This window comes from Neomonachus schauinslandi, chromosome 3, assembly GCF_002201575.2.
Source record: "Neomonachus schauinslandi chromosome 3, ASM220157v2, whole genome shotgun sequence".
NCBI classification, from domain to species: domain Eukaryota; kingdom Metazoa; phylum Chordata; class Mammalia; order Carnivora; family Phocidae; genus Neomonachus; species Neomonachus schauinslandi.
In genome coordinates this window covers 165510839-165533502 of record NC_058405.1, presented here as the reverse complement: position 1 = coordinate 165533502, position 22664 = coordinate 165510839, and the positions used below count along the sequence as shown (strand labels likewise).

Below are 22664 nucleotides of genomic sequence, written 5' to 3'. Positions count from 1 at the left end.
CAAAACAATATGCTAACTCAGCTCTTACATCAAGTTTTCCATTACTTCTTTATCAGTTTATGATCGTTTTCCCTGTGTGTGGAATAATGGTTCTCCAACAGTTTGAGATGCTTTCTTTGTCTTATAAAATACATAAAATAATATTAGTATCTACTTCAGAGCTATTTTTTATATGTGATTTGTGTGGCAAACCTACAGCTAGATGCACCCTAATTATTACAAATTTGGAATATATTTCAATAGCTAGAAGAAGTGATCTTCCATGTTTCACATTTCTAAATTATTTTTTTCAAAGCACCAATGTCTTCCAAGGATTACAGCCCAACGGAAGTCTATAGAATACTTAAGATGATATCTTAATTACTAATGAAAATATATTATGCTTTCTTTTAGACTACTAATTCATGATCTAACCCGGGGGTTGCCAAACTATTTCTGTAAAGGGCCAGATGGTAAGTATTTTATTCAGTCACAACTATTCAACTTATCAATATGACATGAAAGCAGCCAATCAGTAAATGAATGGGCATGCTTATGTTCCAATACAACTTTATTTACAAAAACAGGTCAGCACAGTTTGCTGATGCCTGGTCTAACCCCATATTCAAACACAATCAGGTAGACATATTTTTAAATATCAAAATGAAGGTAGACATCAATGCCCTCAACCCTACAGAGACTGGGAAAGAAAGGAAATGTCTGAGGGGTTAGTGGAATGAAAACATTTGAGTATGTAACTGTGAGTTACAAGGTGAGATTGATGTTTTACATGTTTAATGTCACTTGGTCTTCAGTAAACCATGGAAGACATTGCTTTTGCCACTTCACAGATATGGAAACTAAGGACTTCTGGTTCTACCACACAGTAAGTGATAGCAATGACAGCTAAAGCCAGTCGGACTCTACAACCACCATGCTTTTTCCACTCTGCCATACTGAGGCATGAGAAGAGAGTGAACGCCCTGGTTTGGGCAGTAAGAATTATCTACTCAAGGCTATAAAGGACACAAGCAAGTGAAATAAGCACATTTGGTCTCCTTTAACACACCTTGAGCCTCAGTGCCTTGACTCTCCGTTCCCTCCTTGCCCGTCTGCCCAACCTGGTAGTAAGCACTATCTGCTCCACGTAAGGTCTCTCTCTTCTGGGAAGAGAGATCAGGGCTTTTCCCTGCTGTCCCTCGGAAGAAGGACAGCATTCCAGAAGCCTTTTTGGCTAAAAATAAAAGGTAACATATTAAGTACAGGTCACTGCAGGTGAAAAAATGAAGATTTTCAACTCATTCTTTTGTTAGCAGTAACCATTATATGAGGGTAATAAATATGAGTCACACTGATACTTTCATTTGCACAGACTATCATTCCACATGTTTTATGGGGCCTGGGGAGGGGTTATGAGTCAAGCACTTTTATTATCAGAAATATAAAAGAAAAGCAATGTTCAGGTAGCTGTATATCAAAATGTGAGAAATTCTATAGAAAATCTTTCAAAAATATCTTTACGTGGCAGTCATAATCTTTTTTAAATAAAATTTATTTATTTATTTGACAGAGAGAGAAAGCGCATGCATGTGCCAAAGCGGAGAGAGACAGAGGGAGAGAATCTCAAGCAGACTCCCCACTGAGCACGGAGCCCAAAGCGGGGCTCGATCCCACAACCTATGAGATCATGACCTGAGCTGAAACCAAGAGACGTTTAACCAACGGAGCCACCCAGGCATCCCGGCAGTCATGATATCTTAAGCAACTAAATTGAGGGCTAAATTCTTATATTATTACAATAGTTAATTAAACTAATACAAAGCAATACCACAATCTACAAGAATTCAGAGTTAAAAGTAACATCTCTATATCATTTATGTTCCTACATTTTAACACAGCAAAATCTAAGATGTTTTCAGCATTTTTCAGAAATTTGTATAAGATGGCCAAAAATATTACTAAAGCTTACTCTATACTTTCATTCTTAGTTTTGAGATTAGTATATATATATCATCTATGTGTGATCTATGAACTCATTAGCATACATGATTCTAATTTCATACATTTACCATCTACAAAATCCACATAAAACGTCACTCATAAAGTGCTTAGTTAGGTTGGCAGACACCATTATGACGTCCTTAATACCCAAGCCCACCTTGTTCCTTGCTGAAAGAACTGCAGTTTTGTTTGGGGCAGCAATGTGGAGAGCCTTAAAAAATAAATCACGACTTGTATAAGCAACTAGAGCAGAGCTGGTCACTACAATCTCAGTCTCCCTTGCAGGGAGGGGTGACCCTGAGACTCAGTTCCAGCCAAGGAGACTAAAGGAGAAGCCTCTGCATGCCTAATTAAAGGAAATAGCTGCAGCTTGTAGCTACCTCCCTTCTTTCTGCTTCAAATGGAGACCTGAAATGGAACATTTTGATCATGAGGAAAACTTAAGAGAATCATGAGAAACTACCCCTCTCTTGTCATGACAATGCTGACTAGCTGGACCAATGCCAGCAACCGCCTGCCTCTGGACATTGCTATTTTAGAAAAATACACTGTCATTTGTTTAAGCCCCAATAGTCACTTGAGTTTTCTGTTATTTGTAGTGAATACATTCCTGACAAAGTCAAAGAGACCTATGTTCAAATCCCAGCTTCCGCTACCTCTGTAATCTTGAGCAAGCTACTTACGTCTTAACTTTCTTTTTAAAAAATGGGGATATGTCAAATAACTCTTATGTGGTTATTGTGGGGATTAAAGGACATGACACATGAAAAATTCTTTTCACAATGCCAACAATACTGTAAAAACTTTTTTAAGAAGTCTCTCTTAGGGCGTCTGGGTGGCTCAGTCAATTAAGCATCTGCCTTCAGCTCAGGTCATGATCCTAGGGTCCTGGGTGGGCTCCCTGCTCAGCGGGAAGCCTGCTTCTCCCTCTCCCTCTCCCCCCTCCCTCTGCTCATGCTCTCTCTAATAAATAAAATCTTAAAAAAAAAAAGTCTCCTTAGCTTGTATACTTTAAACTGAAAACTCTAAAAAGGAAGGATCCGCTTCTTTTTGCACAGACCTATGAGTTTCGAGAAGTTTTCAAATCCAGTAATAAGGTAAAGATCAAGGAAAAGCAAAATATTTTAAAAGGGGACATACAAAAATTTTTTTGTAAAGACCAGAAGCAATAAATTCTTGCCAGCTGGCATTTCTTATTTGATGTTTTCTTCTTCAAACCATAATTACAAATAAAGCTAATAAGTACTCCTCCATGTATAATCTTACTTGGCGGCAGGTCTGCTTCTGCTGTACGGTTTGTCTGTCCTCCACTGACCTCAGGTAATCTAATAGGGCTGCTACTCTTTGGTCTGCTGTCTAAAGTACTACACAAAAAACAAAAGGAAAAGTTAATTTCATACAATTCGGACAGAAAATGATTCCTGCATTAATCTACTCCCCACCTAATCCCACCCCGTATCTGAAATCTGATTCATAATTTATGTAAACACAGGTTATAACACAGAAGAAAAAGTCTTGAAATGCCTACTGGACTTAAGAAAAAGAAAGCGAAACGTTGTAAATATAAAAGTGTCTGGAAAATATGTGAAAGCAGAGGCTTTTGTAGTATTTCCCCAAATTCATTAGAGCTATCTTAGTACCTGTAATTCAAACGATTACAGAAAATACCAATTTCATATTTCCCAGGCTAGTTACCATGATAATAAATAAATCCAGATCGAATGTTGTCACATTAGTGAAGCTGGAAAACCTACTTCAATAAGAATCAAAATAATGAGCCTATGACAATTTCTGTATAAATGTCTAAAATACTGAACATACTAAAAGAACTAACTGGTTGGGGGTTTTGTTTTGTTTTTAAACTATTTGGGATCTTTAATTATTCTGAAAAATTCACAAATACTTTAAATTACAAAGTAAAGCAGTGGGTTACTAATTTCAAAAGTTACTATTTTTTAATTGAAACGAGGACAATTTAAAACGTTGAAAGTTTAAGTCCGCAATATACACTGAACTTCTATGGCAATTATCAGAAAACTACATCCAAAGGCACTGTTTAAGGCCTTCTGCTATACTTGAATTTTGTTCTGTCAACTGTTGGCTGAAGTTTGAGTGCCAATGTCAGTGTCCTAGCAACTGTCACACTGATAATTTGCAATAATAAAATTGAAGAATGAGCATTTAAAAAATGATGACATAGCCAAATGAAGTAAATTCTACTCAATCATGGATCACCTATTTGTCGGAAGCCCTTCTTCGGCACTGCTCCGCTGAGTCACTTTGGACAATTCCTCTAAGGCATTTCGGTATTCTTTACAACTTAGGGTAGAAATAGGTTGAAAAATGTTAAACATTAAGCTTCTCTTCAAAATAAATCATATACTTTAGAATAAGCTCTGCATTACAGAAATACAATCATTTTATGTGTCCAGAATTAAACATATTGGAGTCAACTAACAAAAGTTATCAAGCTTCATGAAGAAGGTCATCTTCACAGATAATGATGCAAAATACAACCCAACACACCAACCAGTATCAATATCCTAAACAATGACTGTGAAAGTCTAGGTATTAACATTTAGACCAAATATCTTCAGGGATAGAACAGGTAATTTAAAGTATAAAACTTCAGACTTTAGTATAATGTAACAGCGAGAAAAGGAACTTGAGAATGCTTTTCTATTTAAAGGTACCGAACTTTAAGAAAAAAATCCAACTCTTGGACTAGCAGTCTGAGAGCCCTGATTTAGATAAATCAGGTGTCAGGGAACAAGAGAAGCATGTATTATTTTCCCAAGACATTAGAAGAAAGTGATTTCTACTGGAATGCTCAATTCCTAACAGTACATAAGAAATTTTTTATTTGGTTGACTTTCCTACCTTTCTTATCCATTAATGTAGTATGACTAAGCAATAAAAAAAACAAATATTAACTTCCTAAAGGCCAAAAGGCAAAAACAAAAAAAAATAAATCACATGGAATCTCCTAAAGGAAAGCAATTCCTCATAATCCAAAGAGTAAACTCTAAACTTCATAAATGCTAAGGCATATAAATCTATCTTGTTTATTCCTATAAATCCAATACCTACTATACCACATATTGTAGATATTCAAATATTTGTTGAATAAGCAGGCTCCTTGCAACCAATATATAAAAAGAAAAATTTACATTTCAATGCCTTCCAACAGAAAAAAATTTTTTTAATTAAACAACTTAGATTATACTTAAACTAAGTTCTACCACTACCAAGATACTGTTGTGATTAAAAAGCACTGTCTTTTTAGATATAAGATATACATATTTTTAAAGAAGGATGCTTTTTTAAGACACATGGTAACTGTGGGCATGTAAGTGGGTTAAGGCATAGGAACAGCATTACTCTAGTAAGAAAACCTTACCTGCTATGTGTGAGAAGCAGGAAGGAAAGGAAGAGTATAAAAAGATACTCAGATGGTATAAGATGCTTTATTATATCAACAAGTAAAGGTAATAAGGAAGGGATACAATGGATACACAGTATAATAGAATGTTCAGAGGATATAAAGATAAGTAAATAACTTGCCTAGTCAATTTAGTTAGTAGAAGCTTGCTTAAGAATCATCCTGTTATTATTTGGGCAAAGAATACACTTCCAGACACAAAGAGAACAAGCTACCATGCCCAAAGAATATATATTTTTGCTTGTATTTAAGCATTCTGCCCTACTCTCTATAAAAGATCTAAACAATAAGGTGATTAATAAATATACATAAAATATAAAGATCTAATCATAGGTGAAAAAGTCCCACAAGTAATACCTGAGAGCAAAAGCAATGATAGAGCTGGGTTCCTTCTCACAAACCGCAATGGGCACCCGTTCATGTTCATACATTAAGTAGTGTTTATCTGGATCACTGTTCAAAATTTTTAAATAAATCAGTAAGAACAAAATTAGCAGAAAACGATATATACAAACCACTAACACATTATAAGTAAATTTCAAGACAATTTTAAGTTAACTAAATATGGCGCAATCATAAGGAGATAATACTAGGTAAACCAAAATGCATGCAGAACTTGAACCAAACAGCCAAGGAAAATGTATCGACAGAAAGTTTTTAAAGGCAATCGAAAATCGTCAGAAGTAGTTTTCAAATCAGAGGGTTCTGAAATAGTTATTCCAAACAATGCTTTCCATGCTGCCAACTGTGAGCCATGTTCATCTCAAAAAGTATTTACAATGAACAGCAGAAGTATGAAAGATTTTGTTCTACTATAAGCCTGAAAAATGTGTCTTCTAGAAATTGTGAAAAACATACCATTAGTCCAACAAGAAATAATATAACACAGCTGCTCTCCTATTATCATATGGAAACTCAATGGTGTGACCATTTTAACCCCAATCTTGATCCCGACTTCTACCCTCAGGGCCCTGGAGAAGCATTCATTCATCTGTGTAACAGCTATGCACTGAGCGCCCACCATGCCAGAGACACAATATTAAGAAAAACTAATACTAAGCACCTAACAACTTGCACAAGATGCTAACAATACAGAGGTGGAAAAAAATAGGCATGGTAGAGTTTATAGTACAGTGGGATAAAGAAACCCATAATGCTACAAATAAATATAATCACCTTCTGTGATAAGTACCAGGAGGGAAACATGACAGCCTGTAACAAAGAGACCTAATCTGGCTAGGGCAGGGAGCTAGCGGGAGGGTCTGAAGTTTATCTGAGAAAGAATTCACAGGAGTTAATGACTAAAGAAGAAAGTGAGGGCGTGGGCAAAGGCCATACACCAGGAGGGACAATAACCCACTCAAGATACTGTGATATTGGAGTCTGAAGTAGAAGAAACAGGGACCCTCACAGACAGCAGTATCAATCTGTGACTCTCTACTCATTTCCTCCCTGAGACAGCTCCAAGAGCAGTGATTTTCCTTATTAATCTTGTTCCACATCCTCGGGCATTAGAGCGGGCACTCAATAAATTTAAATATTGACTGAATAAATAAATACAAAAGTCAGTTAAGAACAAAGGTCCTTATTAACAAATGTCTACCTTTTGTTTTGTTTTTTTTTAAAGAGGACGTTTCTCTTATTTTTTTTTTTTAAGATTTTATTTATTTATTTGACAAAGAGAGACACAGCGAGAGAGGGAACACAAGCGGGGGAGTGGGAGAGGGAGAAGCAGGCTTCCCGCCAAGCAGGGAGCCCGATGCGGGGCTCAATCCCAGGACCCTGGGATCATGACCTGAGCTGAAGGCAGACACCTAACGACTGAGCGACCCAGGCGCCCCCAAATGTCTACCTTTGGATACACTTGTACCACCATACAAGAGCAGCATTTGATGGCTACACAGATCAACCAGTGGGGAAAAAACATACTCTCACGGGCAGCCTGTTTTCTTTCCTACTCAAGAGAGCCCCGTACAGGATCACATGAAAACTTGTATGGGTCACTGTAATACATCACCACTGACAGAAAAGTACCACGTCCCAGTAAGTTATTAGCTCAGTAATGTCATCTTCATATACAACCAGTAGTATGTTTCTATGATTATGGGATCAACAGATGTAGCAGTATATCTTTAAAAAATATATATATAAAAAATTATTTTCAGAACCATTAATCTTAAGCATTAAGCAATATTAGTTAATGCTTTTTTCATCCACTCATCTACTATGTGATGATGATTACTACATAATAATTCTACAAATTACATTATACCAAAAGACACCTTTTTTACTATGATGAAGTATAATTTAGGATTGAGAAGTACATATATAGTTAAATAAATATATTTAAATACGTAGAGAATAAAAATTTTTTTTTTAATTAAATGAAAATAAAACCACCGAACAACAGCCGCTGACTTTTATAATACTTACAAAGGAAATGGAATAGGATTATAGCTATTTCCTGGAAGCAAATTTGCAAAGATGGCTTTCATGGTTGATTTTTCCTTCACTTGGCTGTCTGTGGATCCCAGCAAATGCCCATCAAACACATCTAGGATTAAAAATATGCTACTTATATGTTAATATTCAGGAAGAGTTAAAAAAAAAAAAAGTAGAAAGTATCAACATTATTTCTTGTCATTTGTGGAATACAGACATATGCACACCATAATTACCAATTATGGTACAAAATTTCTGATCTAGGAATAAGGACTCTTTGGGGATGAAAGAAGAGGCAATAGTGAAGCATACACAGCACTGACTTCAAGGAGCACACTGTTTGTTCTCTCTGAAATTGGCATCATGCTATAATCGACGGCTTCCCATTGCAGGGGCCGGGCAGCAGCCATGATGTAATTACTGCCTGAGCATGCGCAAACTTAGCCACTGCTCTTCCTGTCAACACTTAAACTCTGATGTAACAACCACAGCGCACATAACTGAGTTGAATTGCAATTTAAAAGTTATTTTTAAAGTTTATACTACTTAAGTAGTTACTGCTTAAACAGAAAGTAAGGGAAGAGAGAAGCAAGGCATAAATTTGCTATTAATGAAATAAACAGTTGTTGTTGGAGAAATGGCTGCAATTTCTCTTATTTTCTGACAAGGCAACAACCATGTACTTTATAGGACTCAAGAAAGCAATATCCCCAGAAAACAGATGAAGCAGACTAACATTCTGTTACTGAGATATTTATATGTCAAGCAGTGCAACTGAAGAAGTGATATGGTTAATAGCTCTATCTAAAATAGCACTTTTTTTTTCTTTTTTTTAATTTTAGAGATAGAGAAAAAGAGAGCGCATGAGCCCGAGAGGAAGGAGCAGCAGAGGGAGAGGAGAGAGAGAATCCACAAGCAGACTTCCCGGCTGAGCGTAGAGCCCAACTCGGGGCTCAATCCCAGGACCCTGCGATCCTCATGACCTGAGCCAAAACCAAGAGTCAGCCACTTAAGGGACTGAGCCACCCACACGCCCCGATAGCACTTCTAGCAAGTATAAAATCTACAAATTCTGAGATTTAAGAAAGCACTGTATCCAAGCATTTGCAGTGCTCTCCTTTTCTGGATCAAGCACAGTAAAAGTGACTTCAAGTGCACCTTCAGAGCTGCTGGTAGTGTCGAGTTCAGGGGGCCCTCCCCCCAGCTGTTCAGGCATGACCTCTGGTGGAGTAGGCAACTGGAGATGGGCAGAACTGGTGGAGCTCTGACTGGACAGGGTTGTTAGGAAGCGATCCTCTAAAGAAAAACAAACCTGAGTGAATCATTTAAAAACGCTGAGCCCATGTCTACCTAATAGGAATGTTTTTAAAATGCCAACTCATATTCCTACTTCCTAAACCAAAGAATTTTAGCTTCCTAAAAGTTAGTTAGGCCATTTTAGCACATACTTTAGAAATAGATACAAATATCCAAACAGGTTATATGACTTAACCACAGTCAGGTCCTAGCGACAGCACTGTGACCGGTAACCCAAGTCTGATTCCTATCTAATATCCTTTTACATTAGGCCATAACAGCTACCTCAACACTAGTCCATTCAGTTTAATAGGGAATAAAATCAGGACACTACTGGGGAAAAAATCACATGCTCATTCCCAGGGGGAAAGTTCACTTAATTATAACAGAAAATGCCAAGAATTATGAGCTGAGCTCGTATTCCACAAAGACAGTCTAAGGAAATTTCCCTACAAATTTCCTAGGGTGGCACCAAGTCATTCAATGAAATACTGTGAAAGACAGCTTAGGTCTAGGAAAGATGTCAGTAACATAAAAACATAAATTAAACTTTCTAATGTTTTTGCAGTCAAACCTGCTGACTTTGGAACAGGCAAAACAAAAATTCAATTTCCTTTTTTTCTTTGCTCTTCCCCTAACAGCAACCATCTCTATATATCGTGTATTTCTATATCCTAATTTATTTTCTTGCAATATACTTTATGAAATCTTAAACTGACAGTGCTACAACACTCTACAAGAAGGACAAAAAAGTCTAAAACTGTATCAGAAAAAATTCTCAAAATTAGCCGCTGAAATAACTTACAGACGAAGAAATTTCTTTAAATCCAATAGCAAGTGATCACCAGACTCAAGGACCAACCTTTTTCTCCATTTTGGAGCCCTGGAGAAATATTTCTTGGAGCTGCATCCATTGTACTTATCTGCAGAGAAGTAAATACTTTACTCTTAAGGAAACATTAAAATCACACTTTTAAAATTGTCTTAAGAATTATTAAGACACTCAGCCTTTATGTGGGTTATAACTTGATTTTTACTTTATTAGAAATTAAAACTGAGAAAGTTTTAGAATATGCACTTATTAATTCATTTTAAAAATAATAAACCCTTATACGTTAACATAAATAACATGTTCAAATTAAAAAATACCAATTTACCAAAAAAAAAAAAATGGTACAAGTGGCCTTGTTTTACATTTTTGCAAATAGTTTCATGTCTAGCAGACAGCTAGGTTCATCTCTGGCTTCTGCATTTAATCTGTTGAGCTATAGTATTATGACTGAAAAGTATAAAGAAAATCTAGCCTCACATAAATATGTAACTGAAAAAGGGAAATCATGCAGAGCCATTGAAAGGGACTTAAACCCCCAGGGGTCCTTGAACTACACTTGGAGAATCGTGCTCCAAACAGTAGCTCACTCCCTAGCATTAAAAAATCTAAAAACTACTTATGATTACCCATTAATCTCTTATTATCCACTGGACTTATTCAAGTCCCATTATCCATAGGTTAAGATATATTTAGAATCACTATAAACCCTGTATACAATTTGATTACAAAGTCATTTCTAGATGGCTACTTAGAACATTCTTAGATTTGCTCACCATAGCAGAGAGACCTCCCTGGCCACCCTATATAAAATAACCCACCACCATCCACTCCCTTGGCAATACTCTCCATTTCCCTTATTTTTTTCTTCACAGCCTTTTTCCCATTTGTTTTTTAAAAGTTTATTGCTCACTGGTTTATTGTCAGTCTCTACCGCATTAGACAAATGTTCCACTAAGGCCTTTGTTCAGAACTATATGCCCTGAACCTAGAATAGCACCTAAAAGTACTCAAAAACTAGTTACCGAATGAAAAGACAGGCAGTGCTACAGATTTTCAAATCAACTTTCAAACCTTCAAAAAGATGATCTTCTACTGAATGATTCTGTATTTTCAATTCTGTGTCTACATATTACAATTAAAGGTCTTACACCACTAGCTTTGCAGTTTCTTAGTGGGCAAACGGAAAAGCCACTAACAGTCTGTGTTAGCCATTAATGGACCTAGATTACGTGGCAAATACTAATGTACAAATCATCTTCGGTAACCCTTACTCTTACTTTCACCTAAACTTTAAGGAAAAGTGATTCCTACACAGTTGTTTCTGAGGAAAAAAAAAGAAGCATCAAGATCTAAGGCACTTGAATTTATCATTCTATGAAAACACTTCTTTACAGATACTATACACTTGCACAAAAAAAAAATATTCTTTCAAAGTCCCCCATCATATCAGTATATTAAAAGCCTTTATGGGGTGCCTGGGTTGCACAGTTGGTTGAGTGTCCAACTCTTGGTTTCGGCTCAGGTTGTGATCTCAGGGTCATGAGATCGAGCCCTGCAACGGGGTCCGCGCTCAGTGAGGAGTCTGCTTGGGACTGTCTCTCCCTCTCCCTCTGCCCCCTGCACACCCTCTCTCACTCTCTCTCCCTAAAATAAATAAATCAATCTTAAAAAAAAAATTAGGCCCTTATACAGGCATTAATAATTACCTGAAAATATGGTTCATATAACAGGAAAATTTCTAAGATGGCCCCCAAGGATCCTGCCCCCTGGTATACACACACCCCTTCCCCAGTTATTCAATTAAACACTAATCTAAATACTGCTGTGAAGGGATTCTGCAGATGTATTTAAGGTCCCAAATTGGTTAACTTTAAGATGGGGAGAGATTATCCAGGTAGTGACCTAATCACACAAGTCCTTCAAACCTGTGTCTAGAGGTCAGAGGGGAGGAATTAGGAAATCTGAAGCATGCATTGTTGTAAGCTTTGAAGATGAAAGGGAGCTCATGACAAGAAATGCAGGCAGCCTCTAGGAGTTGAGAATGAGCTCTGGTCAACTGTCGGCAACAAAAATGGGACCTCAGTCCTATAACCAGTAGGAATTAAGTTCTGCCAACAACCTGGATGAGCTTAGAAAATGACCCTGAGCCACAGTAAGATAACGGCCCTGGCCGAAATCTTGACTTAAGCTATGTGAGACTGAGCAGAGATTCCAGCCATACTGTGTCAGACTCCTGGACCATGTAAAAGGATAAACATGTGTGTTAGGTCACAAAGTTTGTGGTAATTTGTTATGCGATAAGACAAAAACAAATACAGTTAGGAAAAGTCAATTAAATCAATGTGCAGAACTAACCCAATATAGATAGGTCCCTTAAGAAAAACTTCTCACTTAAGCACAGAAATAAAGAACACACAAAACTACATAGTAAAATAAATTAGGACTCTATTATATACTCAGAGCATCCCCAACTTCTCCTTTCCATGATGCTATCTCCAGTGATGCCTACAGACGGTGGCTTTTGATAAATGTTTGAAATGAACGAACAATTTTATTTCAAGCAAGATAAAAAATTAACCCAGGCGATGTCTCTTTGAAGCCTCACAACTGCAAAATGAAAGACTCTAATATTATTAAATCCATGTATTAAGTTACTATTTTTAAGTGTCTTAAATGAAATTAACTGTAATACTTATATCAGTGAAAGACCAAAGATGAGACCACATTTCTTTACCTTGCTTTCTTCTCCCTGTCTCAGTCTTCCAGGACTTGGAGGAACTGAAGGTCGCTTTCTACCCTTTTCCTGTTGGAAAAGGTCCTGCAATCTATAATAAAAGGGTTGGGGAGGGGAGAGAATATAGTTTGTTTCTAATAACCTGAATAACACTTACAAATTTTCTCTTTACAATTGTGAAGCCACAATAATTAGATTTTCCTATTCCAATTGCAATAGATATTAAAATTATACATAAGTTTCTGTCTTATTTCTAACCAACTAATCAAGAGCTGTGTGTGATATGACTGTAGTTATAAAATAGTAAGTTATTGTAAGAGACAGCATAATGTAACAAAAACAAACAAACAACAACAACAAAAAAAAATAGGAGCTTTAGAGACCAACAGACCTGAGCTCAAAACCCGGCTCTGACAATTAATAACTATACAGCTTGGGGAAATGCCCTACTCTTAGAGCCTCTGTGAAATGGAAACAGTATATACACTGTAGGATTCATAAGACCAAATAAAAGCCTGAATGTCCATCTGGTGCCTTACTCACTGCCTAGCATAATGCTGATGCTCCACAAATAATGCTATAATAATATAACTGAACTTTTAAATAAGCATCAAAGGGAAATATTTCCCCCAATAAAAATTTACATAAAGGTCTAAGACACACATAATAATATATTTGAAAGTCCTGACCTAAAAACCAATAATCACTCCATGGAATACTAATTCAGGTGTATTATATTCAATAAGCACACACACTCTTAAGTATTTGAAACAGCATTGAAAGCTGCCCTCATCTGGTTTTTTTCTTTACAAACTACCTGAAGATGAGCATATATGTTTTAAATGATCCAGGAAAGGTGGCGGCAGGAAAATAAAAACTTCTACAATTTGAGAACTAAATGTAATAACATAATTAATAAAGTCCTTTAAATTAAAAACATCATGGCAGAGCAAATTTTGCAAAAACATTCAAGAAACACCAGACTGCAAAGCACACCTGTTATTCCAAGCTTGTAGCACTTCGCACAGACTTTGCTTCTTGGCAATGAGGGACTCGAAGATGGACTGCAGTTGCTGAGGGGTGTCTACTGAGGAAGACATGAGCCTTGCTTGCATCTTCTCGATCCAGTTCTTGAACTCGCCTTCTTCCATCTACAGGGAAAAAAACAATTTCAGCTGTCTGAGACACACACCAAAAGAAACTTCTGATAAGTTAATAGTTAACTTCTGAGCTTCTGTCAAAGAAATGAATGACCTCTTTTTGTGCAAAGATATCTTCCATTTTTTCCTCTCTTGTTTTGCTAAATGTATCCGTTTTCAAAGACGCAAGTCTTTCATCAACAGCAAGATATACCTGTGAAACTCTAATAAAAACAAACATTAAACACCTTAGAAAAGTTGGAATTAAATTTTCTAATCTCACATAAATAGAAAAATGACACATACAAAACTCTATTTTATTGAATTAAGAATCATACACAAGTTTGCAACATAAAAAAGACCTAAAAGGATGTACATCAAAATTTTAACAGCTGTTATGTCTAAGAGGGTTTGATTTCTTTTTTATACTTTTATACAGTCTACATTTTTTTTTACATCAGGCATATGTAACATATATTTAGAAAAATAGTTATGTTTTCAAAGAAAGCTAAATGAACAAACCTCATATTTTAAAATATGTGTACATTATAGACACATGTCTATGTACACAAAAACAGATGATCAAAGAAACTAAAACTTACTTTTGAAAGAAGTCCTTTAGATCCTGAAGAAGGGACACTTTTAATGGGGCCTGACGTTTAATGAATATTTTGGGGAATGGAACACATACTTCAAGAAGCCGAATGGGAGAATAACTGAGAGAAAAAAATACAAGTAATAGTAGAAAAGTAAAAAATATTTTAATATCTTGAGTAGTGGTAAACATAAATCCTATGAGGTACAAGACAAAGTTTCTACAAAACAGCATTTTAAAACAATTATAAAAATATTGAAGACGACTTTCAACCATTTTAAGTATCTTCCCCAATTCTGAAAGGGTTTTGTCCTGTATGTTTCTTCACTGAACTGTGACATCATCATGTATCCCCTAAGGCTGCATATAAAGCACAACGACTAGGATATAAACCTTTATGAAGGCGAGGAACCCCTTCCTACAGTTCACTTAGAAGTACCTTCCCAGCTCCTGAGGATTCCTCACGAATCTTTACGCCTCGTGAGTCCCTTATGAGCCTTTGTACCCACGAGTTTATGTTGTCCAATAAATGCTAATCACCCATGTGGGCGGCAGATTCGTGTTTAAAGCTCTTGCTTCCAAAAGGAAATAAGCTCTAATTATCAATATTTCCTGAGGGCCTATGTTGTGTCAGATGTTGTTTTAGGTGCTGAGGAAACAGCACTAAACAAGGCTAAAATTACTGCCCTGGTGATTCAGAAATGAGACTCAGGCAATAAGCAAAACAAATAGCTAAAATATACATTGTATCGGATGGTAAGTGCTCCAGAGAAAACTAAAGAAAGCAAGGGCAGTAGGGAGTGCTAGGGGTGAGGTTGTCAGGGCCAGGAAATGTAAACAAAGACCTGTGCGGAGTCAGGAAAAGCAAGCAGAGAGCAGGAAAAGCAAGCAGAGAGCTGGGGAGGGACCGGCAGTTCAGGGAGAGAAGAGCAAGTACAAGGCTCCCAGGCAGGATCCTGCCTGATATAACCGAGGCTGCAGTAAGGGGACAGGAGTAAGTGAGGGGACAGGAGCAGGAGGTGAGAACAGAGAGGTACTGAGCAGCCAGAGCGTGCAGGAGCTCACAGGCCCATAAACGGCTCACGGAAACAGACACCCATGGAAGAGTCTGCAACCGAGGCGTGGCCTGAGCTGATTTTCGTTTAATGGAACCACTGTGACCGCTGTGCTGAGATCAGACTGAGGAGGCAAGCCCAAGGGTGACTGGTTAAGGCCACTGCGATCCTCTAGGGAAAGGCAACAGAGGCTCAGTCCAGAGCGGGAGTGGCGGAGACGGTCAGAGGTGCTCAGATTCTGGGTCTATTTTGATGGCAGAGCCTGAAGGCTTTCTCAAATCATGTAATACCACAGTGTACCCACTCTGTGAACTCGTGATTTTAGCTCTACCTGGAATATCCAATTAACCTTATGCTAGTTAATGTCTTAACAAAAATTCTAATAAATGCTTACATGCAGAAAACAGTGGTTAAGATTAACACCTGGAGCAGCAGATCTACTAGTTCATATCATGACTTTATCACTTGCTAGCTCTCAGCGACCTATAAGCTCGAAAGTGAGGGTAATAATAATACCTACTTCTTAAATTAAGGATTAAATAAAATGACAACACTGAAAGCTCTTAGCACAGAGTATGACCCTCTGCATCTGCAGTGGTAGGCATGGGGAACAACACACCACAAATTAATTCCATCTAGTTACAGAAGAAATGTCTCAAAGCCTTCCAGGGAGTATGTGACTGTGTGTAAGATCACTCTGACTTCTTACCTGAAAGATGCCACCATCTGATTATAGGAGAAATACTGGTGATAATCATGGTGGATGGAGTGACCACACGGCTCAGCATTGGCTCTGCGAGTGTACTGGTGCCCATAAAACCTAAGTTCAAGGTACTTTGCAAATGACATGGACCAGGACTCATTGGAAAGAGCAACAACTGGTGTTACCTGAAATTCATATAAATCATGTTATGTAATCACATACTGAGAATCTCTTTTTTAAAAAATAATTTATTTTCTAGTACAAATCTAATATATTCTGAATGAAGAAAAGTGGAAAAAGAAAGAAATGTTTAAAAGTGGGTAGGGTTAGGGATGGCTGGGGGAGCAGTATCTTTTTATCAGTATATATTAGTATATTTTCTTTCTTTCTATGTATGTGTATGCATATTTATATATATATATATATACATATACATGTAATATATATGTACATATACATGTAAATGAACACATATATATATATGTACATATATATGTACATATACATGTAAATGAACACATAGAAGGTATCCAGCCAGCATATTTGTACATAAAAAGTCTTTCCTGTAATTAGTTTCATAGTCTTGTGTTATTTTTACTTAGCAATGTATCATAAGTATTTTCCCACATAAAATACTCTTCTACAACTTGATTTTTAATAGCCATAGAGTATCCCATTATATGGACATATCTAGCCAATTCCTACTGATGTGCATTTAAGATATGACAAGTTTTTCTTTATTCTCTATTCTGATGATACTCTGATGAACTTTCTTGTGTACACACACACACACACACACACACACAAATATCCATAATTATTTCCTTGGAATAAATTAAGGAAAGTAGGAATTAGTAGGCCAAACGGCATGAACATTTATGCAGTCTTTGATACTTTTTGCCACATTGTCTTCCAAAACTGGGGTACTGGGAAGTGCCTGGGTGGCTCGGTTCAGTGTCTGCAGTGTCTGCCTTAGGTTCAGCTGATCAAGCCCCCCACATCAGGCTCCCTGCTCAGCAGGGAGTGTGCTTCTCCCTTTTCCTCTGTCCCAACCCCCGCACCCCGCCGCTTGCATTCTCTCTCTCAAGTAAATAAATAAAATCTCTAAAAAACAAAAAAACTGGTGTATTGGTTTACACAATCTCCAACAATATCTGAGAATACCAATTTCCCTACTTTCTTACCAATCTGGGAATTATAAATCTTTGAAATGTAATTTCTTAAAAACAAAACAAAATAAAACTGCACTTCACTGGTTTTATTTACACTTCTCTGACTACTGAGCAAAATTTATTTGCACATGTCTACTGGTCATTTCTATTAAATTGCTTTTTGTCATGCCTTTTGCCCTTTTTCTATTATCATGCCTTATAGAAATTTAATACTAAGTATATTACTACTTGATCATGTTATAACTTTTTTGACACAAGGAAGTCTTTCATTTTTGTGTAACAAAAACCGTTTGCCTTTTCCTTTCTAACATAACCCCAAAGGCAAAAGTTTTTGTTTTAAAATAAAGTACATACACCAAGGCATGTAAGATATACAAATCTAATTTATTTATTTAATTCACTGCTCGATCTACAGAAGTTCACATATTCCACAACAAAATATTACTCGCTATCTAAAAGGAACAAAAGGCCTATAAGAACAAGTATAAAAAGACAGATAATTACAAGAAATGTAATGTTCTGCTACTGCAGAACAGACTTTGATTTTGCCTTCCTCAACCACTGACATTGATATATAGGTCACACTATTATTTTATCTGTCATTCTCACACTTGCCTTCCAAAAGCACACTCCAAAATAAGCATATGAAGTTATTAAACTTGGCATATGTTCACTGCAAACAATCTGGATAAGAAGTAAATATTAAAAGCATAATACTGTCAACCAAGTACTTTCTCCAGAGTGAAAAAAGAAAAGCACACACAAGAAATAAAATACAAGGTCTTTTTCTCAAGAGATCAATTTAAACATGGTCTCAGCTGGATCTCTTAAGATAGGAATGTTGATATAGGCTCAGACAGACAGAAACATCCTAGCATACTGTCATTATTGTGCTACACTACAAGTCTGTCTCCCCCACTAAAGGACAGGAGCCATGCCCAGGCCCTCACACAGTCCCTGGCATATAGATGGTGCTAAATAAGTGTTTGCTGAATAAATAAACATAATTTTCAAGATATAATCTCCGTAATTTTACTGAACAAGGTATCGATATTTTACCTAATGACTGATAAATTCTAAAATGGAAACTTCAAGAAACAAACACCAAATGCAATACCCAGCCCTGGAAGGTAAAATAAGAGCCCAATGACGAATAAATCCAAAATAACATAGACCACCCCCTTCAAAAAGAACTACACAAATAAAGAAGTAAATGATGTATGAAATATTATAGTAACAGGGCACATTTACCTGTTTGCAGATTCTGCACCAGGAATAGGTAAGAATTGTATGTTGATATCCAGGCACTGGAGAATCCAACTCCTTCAGGATTATCTGCACACAGCCTTGGCCATGGACAAAGCGCCGAATATGATGCACCATGGGGGTATCACAGAACATGCTAGGACACTGATAAGAAGGCCTTTGACAAAAAGAAAGTCCTCACATTAACCATAAAACTGGAAACAGTGTAGAATGAATACTCGCTAATCAGAACCACTGTCCAGAAAGTGCAGTATCCTCTCTAGAGCAATGATGACCGGTGGACGATCGGTGCTGGGTACCACTCGCATTACTTGGAGCCTATAGCTGAGCATCCTGTCTTCCGCTACAGCTGTGATAGTTTCCACTTCTTAAGCACCTTCTATTTGCTTAGCATTTTGAAAACATCAATTCATTTTACCTATGGAAGTCCATGATACTTCTGGAGCTTGTTATTCCTGTATAGGGGGCTGGTAAAAATTACTTGCACTTTGTCATGTAAATGGCAGGTGATAGCACTAAGACTTAAACCAAGGTCTAGCTGATCTCTATGCTTCTCCAGCCTCTCATTTCAATCACTAAAGACAGACATCCTAAAAAAAAGTCTTAGGGATCACAACGTATTTAGACACTCAAAGATCTGAGGAATGAACTAGATAAGACAACCTGGGGTTGAATATGAAATCAATTACTTCTTTGTATGGTATACTCTGACATGTGGTATTATAGAGAAGGCCACATAATAACTCCAACTCATGCTTATGTTTTAGGTTGAAATTCTGGGCATCAGAAAAGCATACATGGGACATAAGGAGAAAATTTGTTCTTACCTGAAACAGTATCTCTCTAAAAATATTCCTAAGGTAAGATCATTCTTTCCATAAAATTCCATTGTTACAATCCTAAAAGAAGACAACATTTCTTAGGAACATGTCATAAGAATTACCACACAGCCAAGACACTTCATGAGACTACAAACTGACTACCTGGCTAGACATGCCTATAATGTAGTACTAAAGTATGTAATATTCTGTTGTTCTTATAGAACAGAGTTAACCTCATCAGATAAAACAGGTTTGGACTAGCCACACTATAGCTCCTTATCCACTCCCAGTCCATTAGTATCTTATCAAACTACATCAGGATGCATAAACAATAATAATAAATGAGTAAAATGGATGTGAGCTAGGAAGAGGTAAAAGTTTCCTTTACAAAGCCTTTATGTCCTATCACCATAAAATAGAACCCCTGTCTCCTGTTCTCTGGTCCACACCTTTACTGAGCATGGAGAACAGCAGCTCATATCGTTCCAGGAGAGCCAATTCCTGATGTTATGCCTGACTTATGAATGCCCACAAATAAGAGAATTCGGCTATAGCACTGTTAAATTATTCAAGCCTTGACCTAAGGAGTCCATAAACTCCCACAGAAAACTTCCATGGGTTCCCCAGCCCCAAGTCAGTCTGCTAGAGCTACATGGACTCTAGAAGATCCCTGATCTCACTGGTAGAAATAAAGTGTTTCTGGAGTCCAAAATTAAAATACAGAACACATTTTGTTACGGAAACAGTGCTCCAAAAACAAGCTTTTAAAATTAAAGTACATAGTACTCTTAAAACGAAAGATAAACTATGTAATAAGCAGTCTTTTGTGACTATTATATCATTCTAAATAACTTATAACATTATAAAATGTTTTTCTATCATTCTACTTAGAATTAAGTTTTAGGATAAAACCTGTTAATAAGGCCAAAGACTCACTGCTTTTATGAAAATGATGCCTTACGGAAAACCTGCCTAAATTGTACATTATCATCCAAATGCTTAAAACTAGCTTTTATGGGGGCGCCTGGCTGGCTCAGTCGGTGGAGCATGCAACTCCTGATCTCCGGGGTTGTAAGTTCGAGCCCCATGTTGGGTAGTGAGATTACTTAAAAATAAAAAATCTTCAAAAAAAAACCAAACCAGCTTTTATGTATCAACTTTCTCACTTTTATAAGTACGAATTTGTCTTCCATCCCTCACATCCTTTTCACTCTTACTCTTACCTTCATATCATTTACTTCTTACCCACGAACAAATACGAATTACATACTTAGTTCACAAGTTTAGAAGTTCTATCAATTCATATAGACCAGCAGCATGCCATTTACCTAAACACAGACCCTAATGGCTACATTTTTTTTTAAAGTTGCTGGGATTCTGTTGTTAAACACAGTGCAGCAGTGCAAGAGGAAGAATCCTACCAAGGGCTGACGCAGGCACTGGGGGCGTTGCTGGACTGGGCCGAAGAGCTGCTGAAGAGCACACACAGTCTCTGGTGGTTCACAGGGTTCAGACAGTCCACCTAAAGGAGAAGGAGAGGATGAGCACCCAGAAGCCGAAGCATACTCCAACCCCAATGTGTGCTTCCAATAGCCAGCACATCCCCCTTGATTTGTGAGGCCTCCCATCATCACCGTAAGGGTTCCAGAGAAGACTGAAAACTGCCAGAAACTAACATAAGGAAGAGGAGCCATTCATTTTTGAGACAAAACAATCCAAAAAGTTTAAGTTAACTTAAAAATACCAACAGATGTCTACATAGCTTGTCTTCCTAGATACTCTTTATTACTTATAAAACTGCATTAAATTATTTTGGAAGTAAATAGCTAATGACCTACAGCCATACGAAACAGTCTGAACTGATGGCTGGATATAACATCGATCTGAGAAATCTAAAGTCTCAGGTATTTATTTACTTGTACTTTATACCTGTTCTTGATCATTACGAAGGCAACATTTGCTCTCTTGAAAAACAGTACAGAGGTACATGAAGAAGTTCAAGAAATACATAAAGCCTCTCCTCCTTTGATGCTATCCCACCTCCCAGAGCGAGAACTTTGACCCTGTGGTTAAAAACCATGCATTCTTTTTGCAAGTTCACACGCATTTATACACAAAAACACCCACATAAGAATACACAGGTGATTTTATTTTTATAAAAATGAGAGGATGCCTCATACAACACTACTTGCTTTTTAACACTTGAAAATATATCATGGGCTCTATCTGGATTATTCAATGAGATCCAAGTCATCCTTTTTACCGCAAACAACTAGAAACAAGGCTTCAGCAAATATCCTTGTGCATATATTCCTACAAAATGTAAGCATTCCTATATAAAATGCTTACTTATTTTGGCAGAATAGGTTATAAAAGATTGGAATCCTGGACCATAGGTATATACACGTACATGGGAACTTTGAGGATCTCCCTATCACTTTCTATAAATTTGCATAAATGTATATGAACACAAATCTACGTAATATTTATTATAGGTATTTTTCCACACCACATTAACCATGGCTCCTGTCACTTTCCTTTTTTGCCAATCTCACAGACACTAGTGTACCACACAGAAAAGAGTGTCATACCAATAAGTAGCTATTATTTAGCACTTCCCCACCTCCCGGTGATATTAGGCAACTTTTTATTTGTTCTATTAGACAATTCCATATCCTCATTTAGATGGATTTTTTCATTAGTTTTATTACTAACACTATTACTAATGTGTCCACGAGCAAATCTTCCTTAATTTCCCCTCAATTTCTGCTTAAAAAGAGTAAGGGCATGATCACCGTTAAATAACACGAAGTGTTTTATGCTAAATAAATACGTCTGACATTTTCTAAAAACACATCCATTTTCTCCAGGAACCTTCCCTCTCGCTCCCTCTCACAAAGGACCAAGGACGCATCACACCACACCCAAGTCAGCCTGCCACAACTTTACTTAGCTCCACCCTTCCCCCTATCGCAGGCTCTTCCTATACTTGACCGTCAGCTCAGCGTGAAAAGTTCAAAGCCCAGTTTCATTACTTGATACTCCTACTTCATACTTAAAGCAATACATAAGCCAACAGACTCAAGGCCAAAAAAAAAAAAGGGTATAGGAAGAAATATTTACTAAATCTGCAATCTGTCATAGTTGTGTGGTGTTTTTTTTTTTTAAACATGCACAGCACAGTTTT

The 22664-nt window shown here is 37.0% G+C and overlaps 1 protein-coding gene across 1 annotated transcript in view; it reads right to left on the bottom strand.

Moving 5' to 3' along the window:
- Positions 1-22664, bottom strand: part of PIKFYVE (phosphoinositide kinase, FYVE-type zinc finger containing) — a 71986-nt gene that overhangs the window by 8992 nt on the left and 40330 nt on the right. Inside the window, exons 20-34 of the mRNA XM_044913709.1 lie at positions 20899-20999; positions 19484-19555; positions 18642-18813; positions 16225-16403; positions 14468-14581; positions 13981-14089; positions 13723-13877; positions 12727-12817; positions 10023-10083; positions 9023-9160; positions 7856-7976; positions 5780-5875; positions 4216-4299; positions 3247-3344; positions 1049-1213 (exon numbers count right to left, since the gene is read on the bottom strand). Coding sequence (XP_044769644.1) covers positions 1049-1213; positions 3247-3344; positions 4216-4299; positions 5780-5875; positions 7856-7976; positions 9023-9160; positions 10023-10083; positions 12727-12817; positions 13723-13877; positions 13981-14089; positions 14468-14581; positions 16225-16403; positions 18642-18813; positions 19484-19555; positions 20899-20999 — 1756 coding nt within the window. The remainder of the gene's footprint in view (positions 1-1048; positions 1214-3246; positions 3345-4215; positions 4300-5779; positions 5876-7855; positions 7977-9022; positions 9161-10022; positions 10084-12726; positions 12818-13722; positions 13878-13980; positions 14090-14467; positions 14582-16224; positions 16404-18641; positions 18814-19483; positions 19556-20898; positions 21000-22664) is intronic.